The sequence below is a fragment of the Mytilus trossulus genome, chromosome 1, assembly GCF_036588685.1.
Source record: "Mytilus trossulus isolate FHL-02 chromosome 1, PNRI_Mtr1.1.1.hap1, whole genome shotgun sequence".
NCBI classification, from domain to species: domain Eukaryota; kingdom Metazoa; phylum Mollusca; class Bivalvia; order Mytilida; family Mytilidae; genus Mytilus; species Mytilus trossulus.
In genome coordinates, this window is record NC_086373.1 from 48,377,264 (window position 1) to 48,404,103 (window position 26,840).

Consider the following 26,840-nt stretch of genomic DNA (forward strand, 5'->3'; position numbering starts at 1 on the left):
AACGTTTTAAATAATGAACAATTAAAGAAGGTTTTTCAAGCACTAATATGACAAACATATAATAATATTTTTGAAAACATTTTATTTGCTTTAAGAACCAAAACTAATTTCTTACTGAATCATTTTTAGTAATAAAATTTAAGAAACTATTTTATTTCCATCGAATAATCCAGAAAAAACGAAATTTTCAATCTATTTTTAGAATGTGACAGTCTCAAACTTCGTGATTACGTTGACCATGCTGTCTGAGGATAACGTCTTATCTCTTCGAATTACTCTGTTTTATCAAGGAATTTATCTTCAAGATCTTAGTATACGAAAGAGAACAGTTTTAGGGACTAGAAAACATTTTAATTTTATAAGAGACTTAAAATAATAATGCCTAAAGGAGGAAAGAAAAAAGGTAATTTCACCGGTGGACATTTCTGTTGTCTATATTTACGGTGAAGAATGTGGATATATATTTTACCAAACACAGTGAAACGTTCTATGTGTAATGAACAGAAGGAACTATACTTAGAAAATACTCTTAAATGAAGCTAGAAATTCAAACTTGGAAGAAAAATATTTCATTCTATTGCGCAAGTTTTACCGCCATATGTTTTGCGTTCTGACAAATAAACAACCTTGACCATGTTTACATGGTATCAAAAACCTATGCAGTTGATAGACACTTAAAATGGGTTTCTTAACATTTTACACAGTGTAAACTTATTTAATGACACCTATTATATTCTTATTTTATATAGTTTTATAGCCCCAGCCCAGGACAAAAAGAGGGGGTGGTCCAACTGGAATCCAAGTCCGTTCGGCCTGATTCGTGTTCGCCATACTACCTGTTAGCCCTGATACCTATTCGCCCAGATTTTTATTTTTTTTTCTATTTGTTGTCCAGTCGCATAATTTAAAGTATTTGAACAAAATATGTTACAATTTGTGACAATATTTGCATTGCCGCAATCATTTTGTCATTTTCCCTTTGATTTACAGAGTAGAATACATGTATACAATCTATTTATCTTTATTGATATTTGTTAACAAAATAATTGTATTCAGTCAATCATGAATGTATGCAGTATAACGTAGACTAGTCTCCGAGTATAATAATAAATGAACTTGTAAATCCGTTTCATGATTGACAGTTCGTACATCATTGTGTTTCAAGCTGAATATTTTATCAAAACAAAATGTTTGATTTTTATAAATAATCCATCAAAAGACAAGTTTCACAATAATCAGTGATCCGAATTATTTTGTCATTGAAAATTAACGATACTAAACAAGCCAAAAACTTTTAAATATTTCCCTGTTTCCATAAATTTCAAGAATATATACCATAGATATATCTGTATAAGTTTATTCAAATTCAATGCCCTGAATATCAATATTTTTAGCTCACCTGAAGTGAGCTTTTCCCATCACTTGGCGTCCGTCGTTGTTGTCCGTCGTCGTTAGCTTTTAGAAAAATCTTCTCCTCTGAAACTACTGGGCCAAATTAAACCAAACTTGGCCACAATCATCATTGGGGTATCTAGTTCAAAAAATGTGTGGCGTGACCCGGTCAACCAACCAAGATGGCCCCCACGGCTAAAAATAGAACATAGGGGTAAAATGCAGTTTTTGGCTTATAACTCAAAAACCAAAGCATTTAGAGCAAATCTGACAGGGGGCAAAATTGTTCAAAAGGTGAAGATCTATCTGTCCTGCAATTTTCAGACGAATCGAACAACCCGTTGTTGGGTTGCTGCCCCTGAATTTGTAATTTTAAGGAAATTTTGATGTTTTTGGTCATTATCTTGAATATTATTATAGATAGAGATAAACTGTAAACAGCAATAATGTTCAGCAAAGTAATATTTACAAATAAGTCAACATGTCCAAAATGATCAGTTGACCCCCTTCAGGAGTTATTGCCCTTTATAGTCAATTTTTAACCATTTTTCGTAAATCTTAGTTATCTTTTACAAAAATCTTCTCCTCTGAAACTACTTGGCCAAATTAATTTAAACTTGGCAACAATCATCTTTGGGGTATCTAGTTTAAAAAATGTGTGGCGTGACCTGGTCAACCAACCTAGATGGCCGCCATGGCTAAAAATAGAACATAGGGGTAAAATGCAGTTTTTGGCTTATAACTCAAAAACCAAAGCATTTATAGCAAATCTGATTTGGGATTAAATTGTTTATCAGATCAAGATCTATCTGCCCTGTAATTTTCAGACAAATCGGACAACCTGTTGTTGGGTTGCTGCCCCTGAATTGGTAATTTTAAGGAAATTTTGCTGTTTTTGGTTATTTTGAATATTATTATAGATAAAGATAAACTGTAAACAGCAATAATGTTCAGCAAAGTAAGATTTACAATAAGTCAACATGACCGAAATGGTCAATTGACCCCCTAAGGAGTTATTGTCCTTTATAGTCAATTTTGAACAATTTTCATAAAATTTGTAAATTTTTATTAACATATTCCACTGAAACTACTGGGCCAAGTTCATTATAGATAGAGATAATTGTAAGCAGCAAGACTGTTAAGTAAAGTAAGATGTACAAACACATCACCATCACCAAAACACAATTTTGTCATGAATCCATCTGCTTCCTTTGTTTAATATTCACATAGACCAAGGTGAGCGACTCTTTAGAACCTTCCCGATACCGTCCAACTGTATGTCCCCATATCAATTGATCGTCACAAAAAAAAGGGGTTCCAACTCCCAGGAACCCTCCCCCTTGGATCCACCACTGCAGCTTGCTTCTATCAATCTTGTGTAAGTTACAAAATGTATATAAAGTTGAATTTCACATACAGTATGTAGATTTCTGATGTCAATGTCAAAATGATTATTCCAATATAAATCGCACTAGTCAATTACAGAGGCAGTGGTCCGGCCCCTGTTTTTTTGTGGGGCAATTTTATTATTTAGGAAATCAATCTAGAACCTCTATAGCAGTCGGTGTGGCCCCTTTCAAAAATTTCTCAATTAGCCACTGAAATCTTCTGATTTATTGAATCAACAGGTGTAAATCTTTGTCAAAAAAAGGGAAATCTAAATAGGGCTCATAAAATATATAGTATAAACTACTAATTTGCATGATTTGAGGTTGAAGCCAAATTAACTTGTGTTTTTAACTTTACTGTGTTTTAAGATTTAAAATACTGAAGTAACGTGAAGTTGTAAATACATTTACCTCAAATTAATTGATTTATATGTGTAGACAAGAAATACTGAGCTGCTAAATGTCAAACAGACATGTACAAGGATAAAAATATAAATGATAATTTTAGCAAAGTTTATGTTAGAAATCTATTGTATAAATTGATATGAATTGCAGCTTTTTCATATAATGTAAGCATGCTTATGTAAGATGCTGATTGAAAATAATCTAAACTGTGTATCAATCTGAAGTTTGATTATTATTGTATTATTTTGCAGGAGGGAAGAAGGTTGTGGCATCACTACCTCCCAGTGATGAAGAGTATGATACAGGAGATAACTGGAGTACTGCTAGTGTCCTGTCGGAAGATATCAGCAGTATATCTGAAGATGGTATGTTTAAGACAGGTCAAAGACAAAATTTCCGTTCAGAGTTTAATTATCACTTGAAGTTCATGCAGCTACAAAAAACATGTAGGATAGGGCAGTACTTTGCCAATGTCACAAAATTTTATTGGACATTCCAGTAAATTGTAAATGATTAGAAACGACAACTTCTATATTGTCTGATTGATTAGAAATGGGGAAAATTAGTCTTCCTTAGTGTATTGTTTCAATCTTTGGTAGATTTAATTTCTTACTAGTACTGATTAAAATGAGATCATTTGTACATGCTCTACTTTAAGATAGATGAAGCAAAAGGTTCAATTATTTGAAAGGAAAGAAAGATAAAAAAAATTAGTAAATCTGGGTTTGAATAAAAGTTTATTCAAGAAATACATAAATTTCCTTTACTTGAAGTTGAACACAAATGAATGTTATTTTCTATACACGATTAATTAGGATGTGTTAAAATTGACTATAATGTTTTGTAGATTTTTTTGTACAAGTTTTGTAGTAAAGTATTTTGTTTATTATAGGAGAGAATGGAGCTGATGATACTACTGTAGTAGAAAATTTTGAAGATAAATTGAAAGACTGCATTGAAGGAATATCACAAAAAAGGTAACCATGGCAACCTGGTAACATAAGCATGTTGACTTGTGACTTACTCCACACAAAATAAAATGGGAGTCTATATATTTAAACAGTGTGTTTTTTGCCTAAATCTAAATGAAGGTATAAAGGACCTGCCTTTGACAAAAACTCTTTTTAACCTTTGTAAACTATTTCACACTAATCATGCTAATTCAAGTTTACAACTTTCATGTCAATATATTATCTTCGGCTTCATGTTCAACAGTCTTCATGCTGAACCACAGGCCTAGCAGCCCAGGCTTATAAAATTGCTCTTGAGCCTGTTAAATTCATATCCATAGGCCAACAGAATCTAATTAAATTTTTCCAAAAATTGACTTCCGGCCTGTAGATCTAAAAGTTCACCGTGAAGACTGGTTCAACATCGAACAAAACCCACAAAGTGAAAATTCAAGAACACCAATTGACAATTTGGGAATTATCTACTTATAATTTCTCAAATTCTTATTATGTATGTTTTCTATTTTCAGTGGTAAAGGCAGAATATCATGCATTGAAACCATGGCAAAATTGCTCTCAAAGAAATATGTTTATGATTTTCTTAGTGACAGGTAGGTTTAATTGAAATAAAAGTTAAAACAGAATTTATGAATGAAAAGAAAATGTCTTAAAGATTTAGTGAATTATGCATGTTCTAGATGTGTTTTCCTTTATATCTACATCATTACATGTACACTGAAAGCGAATTTTGATACAATATTTGAATTCTCTTTTAACTTCAAAATTGGTAGATAATAAGCATGATAAGTTTGATATGAACAAAATAATCATGAAGAATTCCAAACAGCAGTATCAAATTATAGTACAACTTTATAAAGACTATGTCTGGAGGGTAGAAAGACATTTCCAAAAATTGTTTACCACACACTAACAATCTTTCTGGAATAAATTTGCATACATCAAACATAACAAATGAATATTAAGAATATTTAAATAAGAAGTATAAAACGTGAATGATCCTCCACCCATGTTCAAAATTAAAATTACCTTCCTACCCTCTCAGATTTTGTGGTCTTTTGGTGGTGTGGTCCACTTCAAGTGTTAGATCATGGATTTCAATCTTGTGCTGTGTCAAATTAGTCTTGTGGGTACGATCCTTGGCTGTGTCCAATTGTCTTGAAATTTGATTTTGCAGCTTATTTGCTAAGCAAGTGGCATTTTTGAGTAAGAGTAAAGACTTGTCAGCTTTTAGCTTCGTAAGCTAGCAAGTTTAAAATCCAGCTTTGCTTCAGCTTGTTGGTCTAGTACAAAATAAGGTTCATCATATTAACATGTTCTTATCCTAAATATGCATTCAATTTGCTACTGGACATTACACACCTACCCATCCATCCCACACCATTTTAAATGGGACAGTTATAATATGAACACATAACTATCATTCACAGAATATTAAGTAGTTGTGTGACAAATTTTAAAAAGATTTAAAATTTTTCATTGGTCCAGTTGTTATCATGTGATGAAATTATATTGCAGGAAAGTGACTGTTTCTGACGGTCTGTTGAGATGTTTAAAGAAAGGAAACGGCGATGAGCAAGCAGCCTCAGCTAAATGTTTAAGTCTACTATGTGTTCAGTTAGGGAATGAAATAGAAGATGACTTTAAAGAAGTACATAGTTTGCTTTTGACAATTCTGGCAGATAATACTGCTCCTGTTAAAGCCAGGTCCGAAGTAAGTAAATAAACGTTTAAGAGTTTAACAAAAAAAATGGAAATTTTTACTGTACAGCAACCTAAAGTATTATTACATTTCATTTCTAGAGGCGGCAACCTTGTCCAAGTAGTATATCCATACCATTTAGAAAAAAATACATTAACAAATAATTGTGTTGACTTGATTTAGAAAAAAAAACTTTTTGCAGCTTTGCATGTAGTGCCTAGTGGGACTTATAAAGAGTTTGTGCAATGGGAGGGAAGAAAGGATATCTTTTTACTTAGTTTCTGTAGTATTGTAACCTCCTGATTTCATCCCAAAGCAATAGAAATTACAATGAGGAATACATTTAAATACAATGAATATGTGTAGCTCACTTTGTGTACACATTTAGGAGAGTTTGGGATTTTACAGTTTTCAATAGGATTAAAATAAGGATTCTGTGTCTAAGCTCAACTCTCAAGGATCTGACACACACTTTTAACTTTCTGTTCAATGAAATTCTTCTTTCAAAATTATGAAAGTGTTTATTTATCCAACAAAACCAAATGATCCCCAAATGACTGTAAAACAAATACTTATATTCAGATCCTTATAACATGTGTAAGTAAGGCTTGGAAACAGAAGTGACATTTATAAATTTAAAACTTATTATTCTTATTTATTTTCAGTGTGCTGCAACCTTGGCTATGAGCAATTTTCTGGCTTGTACAGATATATCTGTAAGTATCTGATTTTTACTGATTTTCTTTAATCACAAAGCTTTGATAGAATAGAAAATGGAAAAAGAGAATGTGTCGAAGAGATAGCAACCCAGCCATAGAGCAGAGTTTATGATGAACAACACTTCATATACATATAGAATTGTTGTGCTTGCATAGAAAAAATAGAATTTTGCTGTCTTTCATCTAAATCTCTGTAATTATTCATAAGAATTCAAGGATAATAAGAATTTTATTAGTTTAAAATCCAAACAATGGGATTGTTACTAAATAAACAAACCAATACAAAACAAACAGACAGGCAGACAGACAGGCATATTACTGTTTAAAACTTTCACATTGTGAACATTTTCCTGGAGTTATAATATTTCATTTTTAGCTCACCTGGCCCGAAGGGCCAAGTGAGCTTTTCCCATCACTTTGCGTCCGGCGTCCGTCGTCCGTCGTCGTTAACTTTTACAAAAATCTTCTCCTCTGAAACTACTGGGCCAAATTGAACCAAACTTGGCCACAATCATCATTGGGGTATCTAGTTTAAAAAATGTGTGGCGTGACCCGGTCAACCAACCAAGATGGCCGCCACGGCTAAAAATAGAACATAGGGGTAAAATGCAGTTTTTGGCTTATAACTCAAAAACCAAAGCATTTAGAGGAAATCTGACATGGGGTAAAAATGTTTATCAGGTCAAGATCTATCTGCCCTGAAATTTTCAGATGAATCGGTCAACCCGTTGTTGGGTTGCTGCCCCTGAATTGGTAATTTTGTGGAAATTTTGCAGTTTTTGGTTATTATCTTGAATATTATTATAGATAGAGATAAACTGTAAACAGCAATAATGTTTAGTAAAGTAGGATTTACAAATAAGTCAACATGACCGAAATGGTCAGTTGACCCGTTTAGGAGTTATTGCCCTTTATAGTCAATTTTTAACCATTTTTAGCTCACCTGGCCCGAAGGGCCAAGTGAGCTTTTCTCATCACTTGGCGTCCGGCGTCCGTCGTCGTCCGTCGTCCGTCGTCGTCCGTCGTCGTTAACTTTTACAAAAATCTTCTCCTCTGAAACTACTGGGCCAAATCAAACCAAACTTGGCCACAATCATCATTGGGGTATCTAGTTTAAAAAATGTGTGGCGTGACCCGGTCAACCAACCAAGATGGCCGCCACGGCTAAAAATAGAACATAGGGGTAAAATTCAGTTTTTGGCTTATAACTCAAAAACCAAAGCATTTAGAGCAAATCTGACATGGGGTAAAAATGTTTATCAGGTCAAGATCTATCTGCCCTGAAATTTTCAGATGAATCGGTCAATCGGTTGTTGGGTTGCTGCCCCTGAATTGGTAATTTTGAAGAAATTTTGCTGTTTTTGGTTATTATCTTGAATATTATTATAGTTAGAGATAAACTGTAAACAGCAATAATGTTCAGCAAAGTAAGATCTACAAATAAGTCAACATGACCAAAATGGTCACTTGACCCCTTTAGGAGTTATTGCCCTTTATAGTCAATTTTTAACCATTTTTCGTTAATTAAAGTAATCTTTTACAAAAATCTTCTCCTCTGAAACTACTTGGCCAAATTAATCCAAACTTGGCCACAATCATCTTTGGGGTATCTAGTTTAAAAAATGTGTGGCGTGACCCGGTCAACCAACCAAGATGGCCGCCACGGCTAAAAATAGAACAAAGGGGTAAAATGCAGTTTTTGGCTTATAACTCAAAAACCAAAGCATTTTGAGGAAATCTGACAAGGATAAAAAAGTTTATCAGGTCAAGATCTATCTGCCCTAAAATTTTCAGATGAATCGGTCAATTGGTTGTTGGGTTGCTGCCCCTGAATTGGTAATTTTCAGGAAATTTTGCTGTTTTTGGTTATTATCTTGAATATTATTATAGATAGAGATAAACTGTAAACAGCAATAATGTTCAGCAAAGTAAGATCTACAAATAAGTCAACATGACCAAAATGGTCAGTTGACCCGTTTAGGAGTAATTGCCCTTTATAGTCAATTTTTAACCATTTTTCGTAAATTAAAGTAATCTTTTACAAAAATCTTCTCCTCTGAAACTACTTGGCCAAATTAATCCAAATTTGGCCACAATCATCTTTGGGGTATCTAGTTTAAAAAATGTGTGGCGTGACCTGGTCAACCAACCAAGATTGCCGCCACCGCTAAAAATAGAACATAGGGGTAAAATGCAGTTTTTGGCTTATAACTCAAAAACCAAAGCATTTTGAGGAAATCTGACATGGGATAAAAATGTTTATCAGGTCAAGATCTATCTGCCCTGAAATTTTCAGATGAATCGGTCAACCCGTTGTTGGGTTGCTGCCCCTGAATTGGTAATTTTGTGGAAATTTTGCAGTTTTTGGTTATTATCTTGAATATTATTATAGATAGAGATAAACTGTAAACAGCAATAATGTTTAGTAAAGTAGGATTTACAAATAAGTCAACATGACCGAAATGGTCAGTTGACCCGTTTAGGAGTTATTGCCCTTTATAGTCAATTTTTAACCATTTTTAGCTCACCTGGCCCGAAGGGCCAAGTGAGCTTTTCTCATCACTTGGCGTCCGGCGTCCGTCGTCGTCCGTCGTCCGTCGTCGTCCGTCGTCGTTAACTTTTACAAAAATCTTCTCCTCTGAAACTACTGGGCCAAATCAAACCAAACTTGGCCACAATCATCATTGGGGTATCTAGTTTAAAAAATGTGTGGCGTGACCCGGTCAACCAACCAAGATGGCCGCCACGGCTAAAAATAGAACATAGGGGTAAAATTCAGTTTTTGGCTTATAACTCAAAAACCAAAGCATTTAGAGCAAATCTGACATGGGGTAAAAATGTTTATCAGGTCAAGATCTATCTGCCCTGAAATTTTCAGATGAATCGGTCAATCGGTTGTTGGGTTGCTGCCCCTGAATTGGTAATTTTGAAGAAATTTTGCTGTTTTTGGTTATTATCTTGAATATTATTATAGTTAGAGATAAACTGTAAACAGCAATAATGTTCAGCAAAGTAAGATCTACAAATAAGTCAACATGACCAAAATGGTCACTTGACCCCTTTAGGAGTTATTGCCCTTTATAGTCAATTTTTAACCATTTTTCGTTAATTAAAGTAATCTTTTACAAAAATCTTCTCCTCTGAAACTACTTGGCCAAATTAATCCAAACTTGGCCACAATCATCTTTGGGGTATCTAGTTTAAAAAATGTGTGGCGTGACCCGGTCAACCAACCAAGATGGCCGCCACGGCTAAAAATAGAACAAAGGGGTAAAATGCAGTTTTTGGCTTATAACTCAAAAACCAAAGCATTTTGAGGAAATCTGACAAGGATAAAAAAGTTTATCAGGTCAAGATCTATCTGCCCTAAAATTTTCAGATGAATCGGTCAATTGGTTGTTGGGTTGCTGCCCCTGAATTGGTAATTTTCAGGAAATTTTGCTGTTTTTGGTTATTATCTTGAATATTATTATAGATAGAGATAAACTGTAAACAGCAATAATGTTTAGTAAAGTAGGATTTACAAATAAGTCAACATGACCGAAATGGTCAGTTGACCCGTTTAGGAGTTATTGCCCTTTATAGTCAATTTTTAACCATTTTTAGCTCACCTGGCCCGAAGGGCCAAGTGAGCTTTTCTCATCACTTGGCGTCCGGCGTCCGTCGTCGTCCGTCGTCCGTCGTCGTCCGTCGTCGTTAACTTTTACAAAAATCTTCTCCTCTGAAACTACTGGGCCAAATCAAACCAAACTTGGCCACAATCATCATTGGGGTATCTAGTTTAAAAAATGTGTGGCGTGACCCGGTCAACCAACCAAGATGGCCGCCACGGCTAAAAATAGAACATAGGGGTAAAATTCAGTTTTTGGCTTATAACTCAAAAACCAAAGCATTTAGAGCAAATCTGACATGGGGTAAAAATGTTTATCAGGTCAAGATCTATCTGCCCTGAAATTTTCAGATGAATCGGTCAATCGGTTGTTGGGTTGCTGCCCCTGAATTGGTAATTTTGAAGAAATTTTGCTGTTTTTGGTTATTATCTTGAATATTATTATAGTTAGAGATAAACTGTAAACAGCAATAATGTTCAGCAAAGTAAGATCTACAAATAAGTCAACATGACCAAAATGGTCACTTGACCCCTTTAGGAGTTATTGCCCTTTATAGTCAATTTTTAACCATTTTTCGTTAATTAAAGTAATCTTTTACAAAAATCTTCTCCTCTGAAACTACTTGGCCAAATTAATCCAAACTTGGCCACAATCATCTTTGGGGTATCTAGTTTAAAAAATGTGTGGCGTGACCCGGTCAACCAACCAAGATGGCCGCCACGGCTAAAAATAGAACAAAGGGGTAAAATGCAGTTTTTGGCTTATAACTCAAAAACCAAAGCATTTTGAGGAAATCTGACAAGGATAAAAAAGTTTATCAGGTCAAGATCTATCTGCCCTAAAATTTTCAGATGAATCGGTCAATTGGTTGTTGGGTTGCTGCCCCTGAATTGGTAATTTTCAGGAAATTTTGCTGTTTTTGGTTATTATCTTGAATATTATTATAGATAGAGATAAACTGTAAACAGCAATAATGTTCAGCAAAGTAAGATCTACAAATAAGTCAACATGACCAAAATGGTCAGTTGACCCGTTTAGGAGTAATTGCCCTTTATAGTCAATTTTTAACCATTTTTCGTAAATTAAAGTAATCTTTTACAAAAATCTTCTCCTCTGAAACTACTTGGCCAAATTAATCCAAATTTGGCCACAATCATCTTTGGGGTATCTAGTTTAAAAAATGTGGCGTGACCTGGTCAACCAACCAAGATGGCCGCCACCGCTAAAAATAGAACATAGGGGTAAAATGCAGTTTTTGGCTTATAACTCAAAAACCAAAGCATTTTGAGGAAATCTGACATGGGATAAAAATGTTTATCAGGTCAAGAACTATCTGCCCTGAAATTTTCAGATGAATCGGTCAATCGGTTGTTGGGTTGCTGCCCCTGAATTGGTAATTTTGAGGAAATTTTGCTGTTTTTGGTTATTATCTTGAATATTATTATAGATAGAGATAAATTGTAAACAGCAATAATGTTCAGCAAAGTAAGATCTACAAATAAGTCAACATGACCAAAATGGTCAGTTGACCCCTTTAGGAGTTATTGCCCTTTATAGTCAATCTTTAACCATTTTTCATAAATCTAAGTAATCTTTTACAAAATCTCCACTGAAACTACTAGGCCACAATCATCTTTGGGGTATCTAGTTTGAAAAATGTGTCCGATGACCTGGCCATTCAACCAAGATGGCCGCCATGGCTAAAAATAGAACATAGGGGTAAAATGCAGTTTTTTGCTTATAACTATGAAACCAAAGCATCTAGAGCAAATCTGACAAGAAGTTAAATTGTTAATCAAGTCAATATCTATCTGCCCTGAAATTTTCAGATGAATTGGACAACTGGTTGTTGGGTTGCTGCCCTCCAATTGGTAATTTTTAAAGAAATTTTGCCGTTTTTGGTTATCTTGAATACTATTATAGATAGCGATAAACTGTAAACAGCAATAATGTTCAGCAAAGTAAGATCTACAAATAAGTCAACATGACCTAAATGGTCAATTGACCCCTTAAGGAGTTATTGCCCTTTATAGTCAATTTTTAACAATTTTCATTAATTTGGTAAATTTATGTAAATTTTTACCAAATATAATTCTCTGTTACTAATGGGCAAAGTTCATGATAGATATAATTGTAAGAAGCAAAATCGTTCAGTAAAGTAAGAACTTCAAACACATCACCATCACCAAAATACAATTTTGTCATGAATCCATTTGTGTCCTTTGTTTAATATGCACATAGACCAAGGTGAGCGACACAGGCTCTTTAGAGCCTCTAGTTCGTAAATCTTAGTTATCTTTTACAAAAATCTTCTCCTCTGAAACTATTGGGCCAAATTGAACCAAACTTGGCCACAACCATCATTGGGGTATCTAGTTTAAAAAATGTGTGGCATGACCCGGTCAACCAACCAAGATGGCCGCCACGGCTAAAAATAGAACATAGGGGTAAACTGCAGTTTTTGGCTTATAACTCAAAAACCAAAGCATTTAGAGGAAATCTGACATGGGGTAAAAATGTTTATCAGGTCAAGATCTATCTGCCCTGAAATTTTCAGATGAATCGTTCAACCCGTTGTTGGGTTGCTGCCCCTGAATTGGTAATTTTGTGGAAATTTTGCAGTTTTTGGTTATTATCTTGAATATTATTATAGATAGAGATAAACTGTAAACAGCAATAATGTTTAGTAAAGTAGGATTTACAAATAAGTCAACATGACCGAAATGGTCAGTTGACCTGTTTAGGAGTTATTGCCCTTTATAGTCAATTTTTAACCATTTTTCGTAAATCTTAGTTATCTTTTACAAAAATCTTCTCCTCTGAAACTACTGGGCCAAATTGAACCAAACTTGGCCACAATCATCATTGGGGTATCTAGTTTAAAAAATGTGTGGCGTGACCCGGTCATCCAACAAAGATGGCCGCCACGGCAATAAATAGAACATAGGGGTAAAATGCAGTTTTTGGCTTATAACTCAAAAACCAAAGCATTTAGAGGAAATCTGACATGTGGTAAAAATGATTATCAGGTCAAGATCTATCTGCCCTGAAATTTTCAGATGAATCGGTCAACCTGTTGTTGGGTTGCTGCCCCTGAATTGGTAATTTTGTGGAAATTTTGCAGTTTTTGGTTATTATCTTGAATATTATTATAGATAGAGATAAACTGTAAACAGCAATAATGTTTAGTAAAGTAGGATTTACAAATAAGTCAACATGACCGAAATGGTCAGTTGACCCGTTTAGGAGTTATTGCCCTTTATAGTCAATTTTTAACCATTTTTCGTAAATCTTAGTTATCTTTTACAAAAATCTTCTCCTCTGAAACTACTGGGCCAAATTAATCCAGACTTGGCAATCATCATCTTTGGGGTATCTTGTTTTAAAAATGTGTCCGGTGACCCGACTATCAAATCAAGATGGCCGCCACAGCTAAAAATAGAACATAGGGGTAAAATGCAGTTTTTGGCTTATAACTCAAAAACCAAAGCATTTAGAGCAAATCCAACACGGGGTAAAATTATTAATCAGATCAAGATCTATCTGCCCTATAATTTTCAGATGAATCTGACAACCCATTGTTGAGTTGCTGCCCCTGAATCGGTAATTTTAAGGAAATTTTGCTGTTTTTGGTTATTATCTTAAATTTTATTATAGATAGAGATAAACTGTAAACAGCAATTATGTTCAGCAAAGTAAGATTTACAAATAAGTCAACATGACTGAAATTGTCAATTGACCCCCTAAGGAGTTATTGTCCTTTATAGTCAATTTTTAACAATTTTCATAAAATTTGTAAATTTTTATTAACATTTTCCACTGAAACTACTGGGCCAAGTTCATTATAGATAGAGATAAATGTAAGCAGCAAGACTAGTAAAGTAAGATTTACAAACACATCACCATCACCAAAACACAATTTTGTCATGAATCCATCTGCTTCCTTTGTTTAATATTCACATAGACCAAGGTGAGCGACACAGGCTCTTTGGAGCCTCTAGTTGAATGACAGTTTTATTTCCATTCCTTTCCAAGATGAGGTGTTTCAGATTGTGATTATTAGGGTTCTTTTCTTTGCTATCTGTATTTATAGTTTCTCTAATAACTACATATTTTTTTTCTAGGTTGTTGATAATACAATGTTGGCATTAGAGAACATATTTAAAGGATCTTACAGAAAGGGAGACAAATCAGTTCCCAGTCACCCACAACAAATTAGTAGATTACATGCCGATGCCTTGTCAGCCTGGAGTTTGTTGATATCCATAGCACCTACGTTCTCTGTCCAGAAGAAAATTGAAATGTATGTATATTTGTTTGTATCCTGATTTAGAGTAATGTCTAGCAATTCAATTGGATTGGCTGTCAGATATTTTCCATTATAAATTTCAGTGCAATTTTTTAAAATTTCTAATTTTTTTTAAAGTCAGTTTGAATTATCTCCCTTATACCATTGAGGTAATGAAAAAAAGACTCACTATGAAACAAAACAAAGTGAGACATGTTTGATATATTTGAAAAGAAATGGTGACCTTGTGGAATTGTCCTTTAACAGAATTTATCATGAAAAAATGAACAATAAATAAGTGATGTGATAACAAATCTGGATAAATAAGTTATACAGGGGTCAGTGTGCAATTGTCCTTATAATGAATTAATTTGGTCAATAAATTCAAAACTAGTTCAGCTTTGCCTCATCCAATTTAATTTTATTGACTGTATTTCCCATATTAGGACTGTGTAACTAATAATATTATTTACAAATAAACAGATTGGATTTATTGTTTGTACTTTGTAGCTTTACATACATTTTCCATGGTGAAAAGTGTAGAAAATTTTATAATAAATTGGGATTTCTGGAAAACTTTTTTGGATAATTTTATTAAGAGATGTATGCACAGTAATATTATATACAATGTATGAACAGCAAAATCCATATATTGAAGAAGAGAATTAAAATAAATCCTTTGATTTTCAGGTTGTTTTTTTCGCTCACTCTAGATGGTTAAAAAAGAATTAAAAATATGTGTATATCATGTATATAGGAATGACCCTTTGATCATTTACAACTAAAATAGAAACAGCCTTTTGGTCTATTAGAAAGTCAGATTTTACTATAAAGATGCCTCTTCATAACAAAAAAATGCATGTAAGAACGCATAATTCCTTTTGATGTTCATTATATTGTTTGCAAGAGTTTTAATATGATAATGATGCAATATTTTTTTCATTTCCTATTTTTCAATTCCTATCGTTAATTATCCATTTTTAGATGGTGACGTTCCCTTGTCACCATCTTACGGTGTTTATATATCTCAACTTGTACGCTTCGCTCGTGTATGTAACAATGTTTTAGATTTTAACGAGAGAAAATTATGTATTACTGAAAAATTATTACACCAGGGTTTTCGATATCACAAACATTTACTAAATTTATCATCGGTATAAGGACATCATTCTTAAATATAGCTCAACATGCAGACTTCTTATACGTTTAGGTATTTCACATCCAATTTTTTATGGAAATATTCTTTATTAACCACAAAGGTGTCAGTATTCACCTCATAAACTAACAAAACCTTTGAATAGACTTATTAAGAAGGGATATAGTTATGATACTGTTGTCAGGTCATTAAAGATTGCATATTTTGGCGTTAATATTGATTCACTTATAGGGTCTTTGTGTCAGAACTAAACACATTTATTAAAAAAAAAGTTGTTGGCATGACACGGGTTATGTTCTTTTCATATATGTTATGATGGTATGATACTAAACCCCTAACGGGAAGGATTGTGTTTGATGTTCATATGATGAAATCATAATCTTTCAGTCAGTTTAATTGAAGTCTGGAGCTGGCATGTCAATTAGTACTGCTAGTAGTCTGTTGTTATTTATGTATTATTGTCATTTTGTTTATTTTCATTGGTTACATCTTCTGACATCAGACTTGAACTTCTCTTGAACTGAATCGTAATGTGGGTATTGTTATGCGTTTACTTTTCTACATTGGCTAGAGGTATAGGGGAGGGTTGAGATCTCACAAACATGTTTAACCCCGCCGCATTTTTGCGCCTGTCCCAAGTCAAATTTTAGTTTCTTATGTACATTTTGGAAATTAGTATGGCGTTCATTATCACTAAACTAGTATATATTTGTTCAGGGGCCAGCTGAAGGACACCTCTGGTTGCAGGAATTTCTCGCTTCATTTAAGACCTGTTGGTGACCTGCTGTTGTTTTTTACACCGTCAGGTTGTTGTCTCTTAGACCATGGAAGTAATATTTAGAAGAATAACAAAGACTAATTAGCATGTATTTATAGCATGCTGAGATCTGTACTAAAGTCATACGATTTCATCCAATTATAGTCTCAGCGGTAAGACCCCTTTGGTTACTATCTGCGGTACCGCGGTTGTAAAAGGCATCTGGAATTTCTTATCAGTCACATCATTTTATCGAGTCCGGTAATTTTAAAGTACCTGTGTGAAATCTGAGGTTGATTAATAAGAAGGTGGCTCTGTATCACATAAAACCTCTGCCTTCAGATGAAGTCGTATGATGTAAAAATCTTGAAAAACGGACGAGAATTGTTCAACCTTCAGCAGTTTAACATGGAAAATTGTATTTAAATTAGCATATTTTTGCTTTTTACCGTTTGTTTTAAACTGTTCTAAAAGTATTTTCCGGTTAAAAGCGGATCCCGAGTTAAACAGTTAAATACCGATGAATCGATCAGGTTTCACATGATGTTTAACAAAATAATGTAGGCATAGATTTTTTTACTGATGAAATGTGCAAAGTTTATCGAGATTGAATAAAATAATATTTACTTTCAAGTATTCTAAATTTATGTATATGTCATAAATGTCATTGATTGCATTATTGAAACTGGACAACTAAAACGGGGATAATATTTTCGTAAATATATATTTAAAAAGTGTTTATTGTGGAATGCTTGTATTAATATAATAAGCTATACAGCAAAAAATATAACAAACCGACGAAATGGGCTTGAATCTATCTGTCTTACGGTAAATTAATCATGTTATATTTGTTATTCTCGTGGTGTTTTGTCTGATGCTTGGTCCGTTTCTGTGTTGTGTCCTTGTTCTCCTCTTATATTTAATGCGTTTCCCTCGGTTTTGGTTTTTTACCCCAATTTTGTTTTTATACGACCGCAAATTTTGAAAAAATTTCGTCGTATATTGCTATCACGTTGGCGTCGTTGTCTGCGTCGTCGTCGTCGTCCGAATACTTTTAGTTTTCGCACTCTAACTTTGTAAAAGTGAATATAAATCTATAAAATTTTATCACAAGGTTTATGACCCACAAAAGGAAGGTTGGTATTGATTTTGGGAGCTTTGGTCCCAACATTTTAGGAATTAGGGGCCAAAAAGGGCCCAAATAAGCATTTTCTTGGTTTTCGCACTATAACTTTAGTTTAAGTTAATAGAAATCTATGAAATTTTGACACAAGGTTTATGACCACAAAAGAAAGGTTGGGATTGATTTTGGGAGTTTTGGTTTCAACAGTGTAGGAATTAGGGGCCGAAAAAGGGCCCAAATAAGCATTATTCTTGGTTTTCGCACAATAACTAGTTTAAGTAAATAGAAAATAATGAAATTTGAACACAATGTTTATGACCACAAAAGGAAGGTTGGTATTGATTTTGGGAGTTTAGGTCCCAACAGTTTAGGAATTAGGGGCCAAAAAGGGACCCAAATAAGCATTTTTCTTTGTTTTCGCACCAAAACTTTAGTATAAGTAAATAGAAATCTATGAAATTTAAACACAAGGTTTATGACCATAAAAGGAAGGTTGGTAATGATTTTGGGAGTTTTGGTCCCAACAGTTTAGGAATAAGGGGCCCAAAGGGTCCAAAATTAAACTTTGTTTGATTTCATCAAAATTGAATAATTGGGGTTCTTTGATATGTCGAATCTAACTGTGTATGTAGATTTTTAACTTTTGGTCCCGTTTTCAAATTGGTCTACATTAAGGTCCAAAGGGTCCAAAATTAAACTTCGTTTGATTTTGACAAAAAATTAATCGGTTGGGTTCTTTTGATATGCTGAATCTAAAAATGTACTTAGATTCTTGATTATCGGCCCAGTTTTCAAGTTGGTCCAAATCGGGGTCCAAAATTAAACTTTGTTTGATTTCATCAAAAATTGAATAAATGGGGTTCTTTGATATGCCAAATCTAACTGTGTATGAAGATTCCTCATTTTTGGTCTTGTTTTCAAATTGGTCTACATTAAAGTCTAAAGGGTCCAAAATTAAACTTAGTTTGATTTTAACAAAAATTGAAATCTTGGGGTTCTTTGATATGCTGAATCCAAACATGTACTTAGATTTTTGATTATGGGCCCAGTTTTCAAGTTGGTCCAAATCAGGATTTGAAATTATTATATTAAAGTTTTGTGCAATAGCAAGTCTATTCAATTGCACAGTATTGCGCAATGGCAAGAAATATCTTATTGCAAAATATTGTGAAATAGCAATTTTGTTTTTAATTAGAGTTATCTTTCTTTTTCCAGAATAGTAAGCAAGAAATATCTAATTGTAAGATTTTTTTTTATTTGGAGTTATCTTTCTTTGTCCAGAATCAACTTAAATCTTTGTTATATATACAATATACAATGTATATTCACTTTTTACTACCAACTGATAAATTAAAATAATCTTTACCATTCAGTGATAACAAGCAGTTTTTTTTACATCTTAATATTTTATGATGTATTTAAATGAGTAGTAATTGTTGCAAACTCCATTAGAAATTTTAATTGAGATTAGTTTTGGAATAAGGGAAAGGGGGATGTGATTAAAAAAATTGGGTTCAATTTTCTCATTTGAAATTTCATAAATAAAAAGAAAATTTCTTCAAACATTTTTTTGAGAGGAATAATATTCAACAGCATAGTGAATTGCTCTAAGAGAAAACAAAAATTTCAATTTCATTAGAACACATTCATTCTGTGTCAGAAACCTATGCTGTGTCAACTATTTAATCACAATCCAAATTTAGAGCTGAATCCAGCTTGAATGTTGTGTCCATACTTGCCCCAACCGTTCAGGGTTCAACCTCTGCGGTCGTATAAAGCTACGCCCTGCGGAGCATCTGGTTTATCCATGGATTTATGAGTTTTGAACAGCGGTATACTACTGTTGCCTTTATTTACACAAATTAGTTTATGTATCAAGAACTTAAATTGAAGGATAGAACCGTTAAGAATTGTGAATATTTTAATTGACTATAAATACACGAAAGATTTAGATTTTTCGTATTTAATAAAGGGGGTCCAAACGTATTTTTGTACAATCATCTTCTTAACTTTATACGGAAATGGTTTTTTAATTGTCTGTAAATATTAAAATTGAAATGACACAACTTTAATTGTTCTCCATTTTATATGTGATAGCTGTCGGTTTTAACTATTAAGATCAAACTAACCAAAAATATGGAAAAATTGGACTAAAATAAAAAATGAACGAATGACTCTTTTCGGCAGCGTACATCAACGGAATGTAACGAATGGACTATTCGGGTTACTTCGCACGTATATTCGACAAAAACTTGTCTGTTCGTAGTTCTCCGTGAACACGAAAATGACCGATAAGTGTCTGTGATTTGATCGATCACGTGCGGAGAATAAACTTCCATGCTAGATATTGAACCAATTAACGAGTTATTGAAAGATGGGCGGTAACGCAGATGAAACCTTTGAAGCGACGACTATGTTATTCCTTCCAATATTACTTCCATGCTTAGACGCATTCCCCATTTCCATTCTCAATTTTAATGATGATTATTTTTTTATTTCAGGCATTTAAGTCGGTTGTCTGACTTATTAGAAAGTGCTGATGTGGAGTTGAGGATAGTAGCAGGAGAGACTATTGCCTTGTTGTATGAGCTTGCTAGAGAGGAAGATGAGGTACTTGTTAAATTCTGATTGATTTTAAAAATAATGTTTGTCTTCAAAATATAACTTGGCCTATTTCTCTAAAATACAAATTCACAGTAGTGTTATACATGTTTAATTCAGTAATGATAACCATGATTCAATATTATTTCTTAAATCAGTTTGCAGCAGAATTTTTTATCCATTCTTCTTGATAATAAACAGGTTGTAAAAAGAAAACTGTTATAAAGACATTACTGTTCAGGGCTCGACATTACTGTTTGTCCGATTGTCCGGGACAAGTGGAAATAGGTGTCGGGCAAGTAGATTCATCTTACTACTTATCCGATGGGACAAGTGAAAAAGTCGATGTCAGATGTTAATAGATCAAATTCAAGACTTATACATTCCTGAAAATATAAATGATTGTTTTATTGATTATATAAAATGAAATAAATATTGATTGATTGAACCAGAGACATGTAAACTTGTATAATATGTCTCTGATTGAACGTATTTGAACATGCTGGCAGCCATTGACCAGGGGAAGTAACCCAATGCTAATGTTTCTTCTTAGTATAAGCCTCCTTGAATTAGGAGCACCTCCATATGCATGATATGGAGTTTTACCATTGTTTACCTTAACTTTAAAATTTTAAATTAAAGTTTGTGTCATTTGATTTTGCTTTTAGGCATAACATTAAATTAAGAAAGGTTTTATTTAATAAGATCTATATGTTAAAATAATAAGTTAAGATGTAAAATTTAAATAAAATCTAAAAAGGCAGATTTTTTACTAAAATGTTTAATGTACTTCCTGATCATATATCATGTATATCAATGTATGTAAAAATCAAAATAAATTGTAAAATCTTGTTTGGCACCATCAATAAATTAAAAACGTTTATTTATTAAAAGGTGCCAGGTGAATTTGGTTTAAACCATATCTCTACTTCAGAATGAATATAGGTCCATGAATAGGAGAACCTAGTGGTATGGAAAGAGATATGACTTAATGATCGACACATGATAGTGACAATGTGTCAGAGAGCTTTCAAATAAGTCTTCAGTCTGAAATAATAAAATGAATTTTGATGTGGTTTTCATATAACATAATAAAATGCTCCCTTAATTGATCTTTATTAGGTACAAACAAAGGGCAAGTGTTATTATTGCCTATAGCATGTATAATCAATATGGAGGAATTTCAATTAAAAATTCGGACAAGTGAGTTAAGAGTTCGGACAAGTTGATTTTCTTGCAACTTGTCCGAAGGGACAAGTTAGAAAAAATGATAATGTAGAGGCCTGCTGTTATTGTTTTAGTGAAAATCTAGTTTTCTTTCTCCACATTAAAAAGTTATTTAACTGTTGTTAAACCTTGACTTTTATTCATATATACTTAAGATTTATATATGAATCACTAATAAGACTTGAATCATATTTTTAATGAATTTTGGACATATGTGGAGTTTTTTCCACAAAATATACTTTTAACATAGAAAGAATTCAACATTGATACTTTATTTCAGGAATATGAAGGAGAAGATATTTGTACTCTCTGTGCAACCCTGAAGAATTTAGCTACAGATTCTCACAAATACAGAGCAAAGAAAGACAGGAAAATGCAGCGTTCAAGTTTTAGAGATGTTCTACGAGCTGTTGAGGTATGCAGTTGTTTATAACATTGTCATTGATTAAGAACTAAAAACTATCAAAAGACATAGTGTCCAAATGTGCTCGGAGCAAAAAAATCATGCTCAAAGCATGAAATCTAGCATTTTGATTGGTTAATTTTGGAGTATGAGTACAAAAAACGAACTCAAAAGTTTTATGACTTATTAGGGCAGGGCTTGAAATTAATGCCTGTTATTACTAAAAGAAGGTTTCTTGTTAAAAAAAAAAAAATGATCTAAAACACATCTCAACAAATGAATTATGTCAAAACCCAACACAAAATAGCTAGTACTGACTGGTATGCAATTAAACATATTCTTTCTGTATTTTTTTTGAATAATCACACAACTATCATTGAAACTTGTTTTGCAGGAAGGTGATGAACCAGATCTAGCTGTAAAATTTGGTAAAGAATGTGTAATGATAGATTCATGGTCGAAGAGGGAGCAATATGATAGTTTATGTCAGGCACTCACTTCAGGTGTAAATCATCATTTACAGGTAAATAGAAATCCATAACAGGAAATACAAAACATTTTAGGCAAAACTTCAAACCACACCCCTCCCAGAAAAAAAATATGGATTTATGTAAAGATTCAAACTGTATGTGTGGGTGATAAATCAATTGAACTTGTGCATATACCACCACCTTTACCTATCAAGACCATCTGCCTGAAGGTAAACACGCTCAATTGTAAAACTGCAGTCTGGTGAAATATACAGGGAAACGGGTACCAATAGAAATTCAAGAGGTTGAAAAAACATTTTTAAAAATGAACAAGTTTTCTCATCTATTGCACCTCTTGAAACTGTAGGAGAAATGCTAGAATTGAAAGTTAAACTCTGCTCCCTTGTGCAGAAATCAATAAAAATATGTTCTTTTTTATGCCCCACCTACGATAGTAGATGGGCATTATGTTTTCTGGTCCATCCGTCTGTCTGTCTGTCTGTTCATTCGTCCGTCTGTCCCGCTTCAGGTTAAAGTTTTTGGTCAAGGTAGTTTTGATGAAGTTGAAGTCCAATCAACTTGAAACTTAGTACACATGTTCTTTTGGTATGATCTTTCTAATTTTTAAACCAAATTAAACTTTTGACCCCAATTTCACGGTCCACTGAACATCGAAAATGAAAGTGCATGTTTCAGGTTAAAGTTTTTGGTCAAGGTAGATTTTGATGAAGTTGAAGTCCAATCAACTTGAAACTTAGTACCCATGTTCCTTATGATATTATCTTTCTAATTTTAATGCCTAATTATATTTTTTATCCAATTTCATGGTCCATTGAACATGGAAAATTATAGTGGGAGTGGGGCATTCGTGTACTTTGGACACATTCTTGTTAGATGATGTATTTTATAAGCAATGCACTGTACCACTATTGTTCTTTTACAGGAGAACCCTGTGATACGAGAGATATTTGGCCTTGGACCTCCTATTCCTGTTGGAAATGTACCTCCTCAGAAAGTATCAAAATGGGAAAGGGTAGGTATATTGTTATATATGTAAAATTTGTCACTTTAAAACACCTTGGTGGAACATATAAGTACAGGGTGTCCCTGCTGCTGTCTATCTGGTCTTGTTAACTCTTTCGAATTCAAATGTATAATTCTTGCCAGATTATTATTAAACTTGTATCCTAGATTCATGAATGCAATGTCTCTCACAAGTTCTAATTATCTGTACCAAACAACCAGGGTTTCCTCTTGGTCAAATATTTGTTGCCACCTCTTATGACAAAACAGAATTTTTTTCGCCAAGTAACATAAGGATATTTTTTCGTTTCAAATTTTAAATCCTCTACTGAGTTCAAAAATCAGTGAGGATCACCTACATTTGAACAAAGTTTTGCCGCTTGGAAATATTTATAATATGGTGAAACAATATTTTTTAATTTTTAATTACAGACACATTATAATGCTGCATTGTTTAAAGCCAGGACAAAAGCAAGATCAAAACACAGAGATAAAAGATCTGTTGTGATGAACGGTGGTGATTGACGAAGGCAGAACGCTAGTACTCTTAATGACTGGGAATTGTGATGCTGCTTCATCTATGTGTGAATAGTTTCATTGTTAATTTATAGGCCATAATATAATGGCGTACTTCATGACAAAGACGTGTGATGCCTATTCATTGTGTGACTGATTTCATCATCCATATTTATAAAGGCATTTGTTGTACAATTTATTTTGTATGCAGTGTACTTGTATACATGTATAGTGCTGTTATTTTTCTATCTAAGAGAAAGGTCAAATTTTAAACTGTTAAAGTGCTGAATAATATTTTTAATTTGAGTCTGTATTGTAATATAATGGATTTGTTGCAGACTCTGATTTAAATATTTTTTTCTAGTTGAGAACAAATGTTTTTTTCTAATATATCACAAGCAAATACTTTGTTTTTTGGAGGAATAGAAATTACAAATGTACTATTTGAAGTTTTGCATCACCAATTCCACGTTTTAAAATTAAATCCAAATTTAATAAAAAAAAAATAATGATTCTTTTGAGAATTGCTGGATAGAACACTTTTACCAATATAGTGATTTTAATATTTTTTCTTCAAAAATTTAAAGGAAACTTGGAACACTCTTATTGTGTAGCTTTTTTATGGTATTTTTGTTGCTGAATAGCAGTTATGAGTTATATATTCCTTGAAAAGCTTATTTGTCAGAACATTGTTATTAGCAAGGGTCAATTCAACTTGTCAACAATGGTCATCAAATGTTTTACTACAAATGCATTTTCACCAGATGGCCAGTCTATTGTACATCATTTACTACTACCAACCTGACATAGTTTGAATCACCCTGTATGTGCTGTAGTGTTGATCATAATCTCAGCTCAGTGTGTACTCAACACTTTAGGCTAAAGTAGATTTACCTTGTTAAATTATAATAAATTTGGATGTTTTGACAAATATTTGAAAAGAATTTTGAATGGAAATGGAGACCCTATTAGACCTGGATAAAGAGCAGAAAACACCCAAGGCTACCAAATGGTCATTATTAAAAACAATTTACAGGAATTATTTCTTTGGATATACATGTATATAACAGTTTGACAAACACTAATTTTGATCATTGTGAAGCATTATAGTATATATACCGGTAATTAAAATGGTCAGTTGATTTTTCAAGGGTTAACTTCCTTAGGTGTTCTGAACCCCCCTTAAGTTAACAAGAATACCTCTATCAGAGTTTTGTTAAATGTTTAAACCATGACCTGTGATATGTTTTAGAGGTGTGTACATTTCGATTGTTGTTTTAGTTGTAAGAACATTTATTCTTGCATAATGAAAGGTTAAACATATATTATTTACAAATGTCAAATCAAACCTATTTATGTATGAGAATTATTGAATTATATGTGTATATATGTTGCTTTATTTGTATAATCATTGATTTTCTTGAAGAAAGTGTATTTCTTGTAGGAGTTTTAAAAAAGAGAAAAACATTTTCAATTTGTAATTCATATTTAATGCCCAGTTGATTCTTTACTTTCAGTTTAAAACACATTTTGTTATGAAAGTCTCATTGCTTTGTTTCAATTTTTATGCCTTGCATTCAATATTAGATGGGCATAACTATTTCGGGTAATTCATACCTCAATTCATTTGGTGTTTTTTTCCCCCATCATAAAGCGTTTTCTTTCTGGTAGGTTTCATTTTTGTTTCAAGAAAGTTTGTGGTCATATAAAATTTAAACTACTTTCTGCACATTTTGAAATGATTTTAAATATGTATGACAGATTGGCTTTTCCCGTTTGATTTCACATAGTTTACTGAACATGGAAATTATCAAACAATTAAGTATTATTATTTAAGGAATTAGAAAGTGAACTTGCATTTTAAAAAGAAATTTGAATTTTATTTAACAAAAAAAAATGAAATTTTGTTCTGTCTTCTTACTCAGATTGATGTAAATTAATTTATCAGTTGGAAGTAAGCACATACTTCTTGAGTTGATGGTTGATTTTGCAGTCAGATGCAAACATGTTAAATATTTTTAAAGAATTTGAATTTTCCAATATTTCTTGTGTTCTGTTTATTTCATGAATATATATAGCATAATTTACATACTAAATTGCATGAAAGATTCAATGACTAGTTAATTATCAATTTGAGATCTCAAATGAATTTAACTATTTCAATAATTTAGATTTATGGATAGATAGAATTTTCAGGGCATTTATTATTTATTTGACAAGCATTTTTCTGTTTTGTCTAATGATTTAGAGATTTGAAACAATTTCAATTTTCTTATCAGTCATACATTTGACTTTAATAATTAATTTCAATAATTCTCTCAACTATGTTGTTGATATTGTTATGTAGAATTACATGAGCCATGCAGTAACTTACTTTAAAAAAAACATGTTTAAGAATATTCAAAAACACCATTAATTCAAAACTTTAAATTAAAACCATTTGTAGATTTTGTTATGATTTATTTCAACATTTTTGCCAGATTTGAAAAATGTGCAATGATGCAACTATGACAACCATTGTTTTAGATATAATTTTCACAATTGTATGTTTGAAAAAGAACCTTATTTTGAAAAACATGCTTTTCGACAAAATAAACATTTCAGCAGATAATGCTTTGATTTATCTGACACCCCAAAGTTGTAATAGTTTTCTGCAGATTTTCAATGTTGCAACACAGAAAATGAGCATATAGTGACATTTGAACCCTTCTTATGTTAATTTTAACAAGGTTCCTGAAGAAAAAAACATTTATTGATTTGAGGATGGGTGCCGCCAAACAGTTGTCATACTCATGAAACCTTTAACCAAATCTGTTTAAATTTTAATGTTGTTACTAGTGACATAATCGAGGTCAAGTTTGAAATTTACAATTTTCACTTTCACTGTTCAGGAGTTGTGGTTCTTGAAAGATTGAAAAATAAGTTGCTTTTCAATTCAATATGTTATTAATGTTGACAAAATGGAGATCAAGATCAATATTGAAGATAGTCACTTTTAAAAATGCCAGGACACAAGTAAATGTTCAAAAAGCCGCTTTACTGTCACTCTGACACCCTCTTGTTGCAGTTGCAATTAACTTGACTATCATTT

At 32.7% G+C, this 26,840-nt stretch overlaps 1 protein-coding gene across 2 annotated transcripts; it reads left to right on the forward strand.

Moving 5' to 3' along the window:
- The first annotated feature begins 189 nt into the window (after positions 1–189).
- On the forward strand, positions 190–26,360 carry LOC134726209 (interferon-related developmental regulator 1-like). Of its 2 annotated transcripts, XM_063590612.1 has the most exons (12): positions 190–403; positions 3,437–3,550; positions 4,078–4,162; positions 4,666–4,746; positions 5,672–5,867; positions 6,521–6,571; positions 14,310–14,488; positions 20,011–20,119; positions 21,618–21,752; positions 22,135–22,263; positions 23,154–23,243; positions 23,666–26,360. In XM_063590612.1, the coding sequence occupies exons 1-12, from the start codon at positions 379–381 to the stop codon at positions 23,756–23,758; spliced, it is 1,287 nt and encodes a 428-aa protein (XP_063446682.1). In that variant the 5' UTR covers positions 190–378; the 3' UTR covers positions 23,759–26,360. The 2 variants fall into 2 exon arrangements, with proteins under 2 accessions (XP_063446682.1, XP_063446689.1); XM_063590619.1 differs by lacking the exons at positions 190–403; positions 3,437–3,550 and having other exon boundaries at positions 4,075–4,161; positions 4,664–4,746.
- Positions 26,361–26,840: the final 480 nt, after the last annotated feature.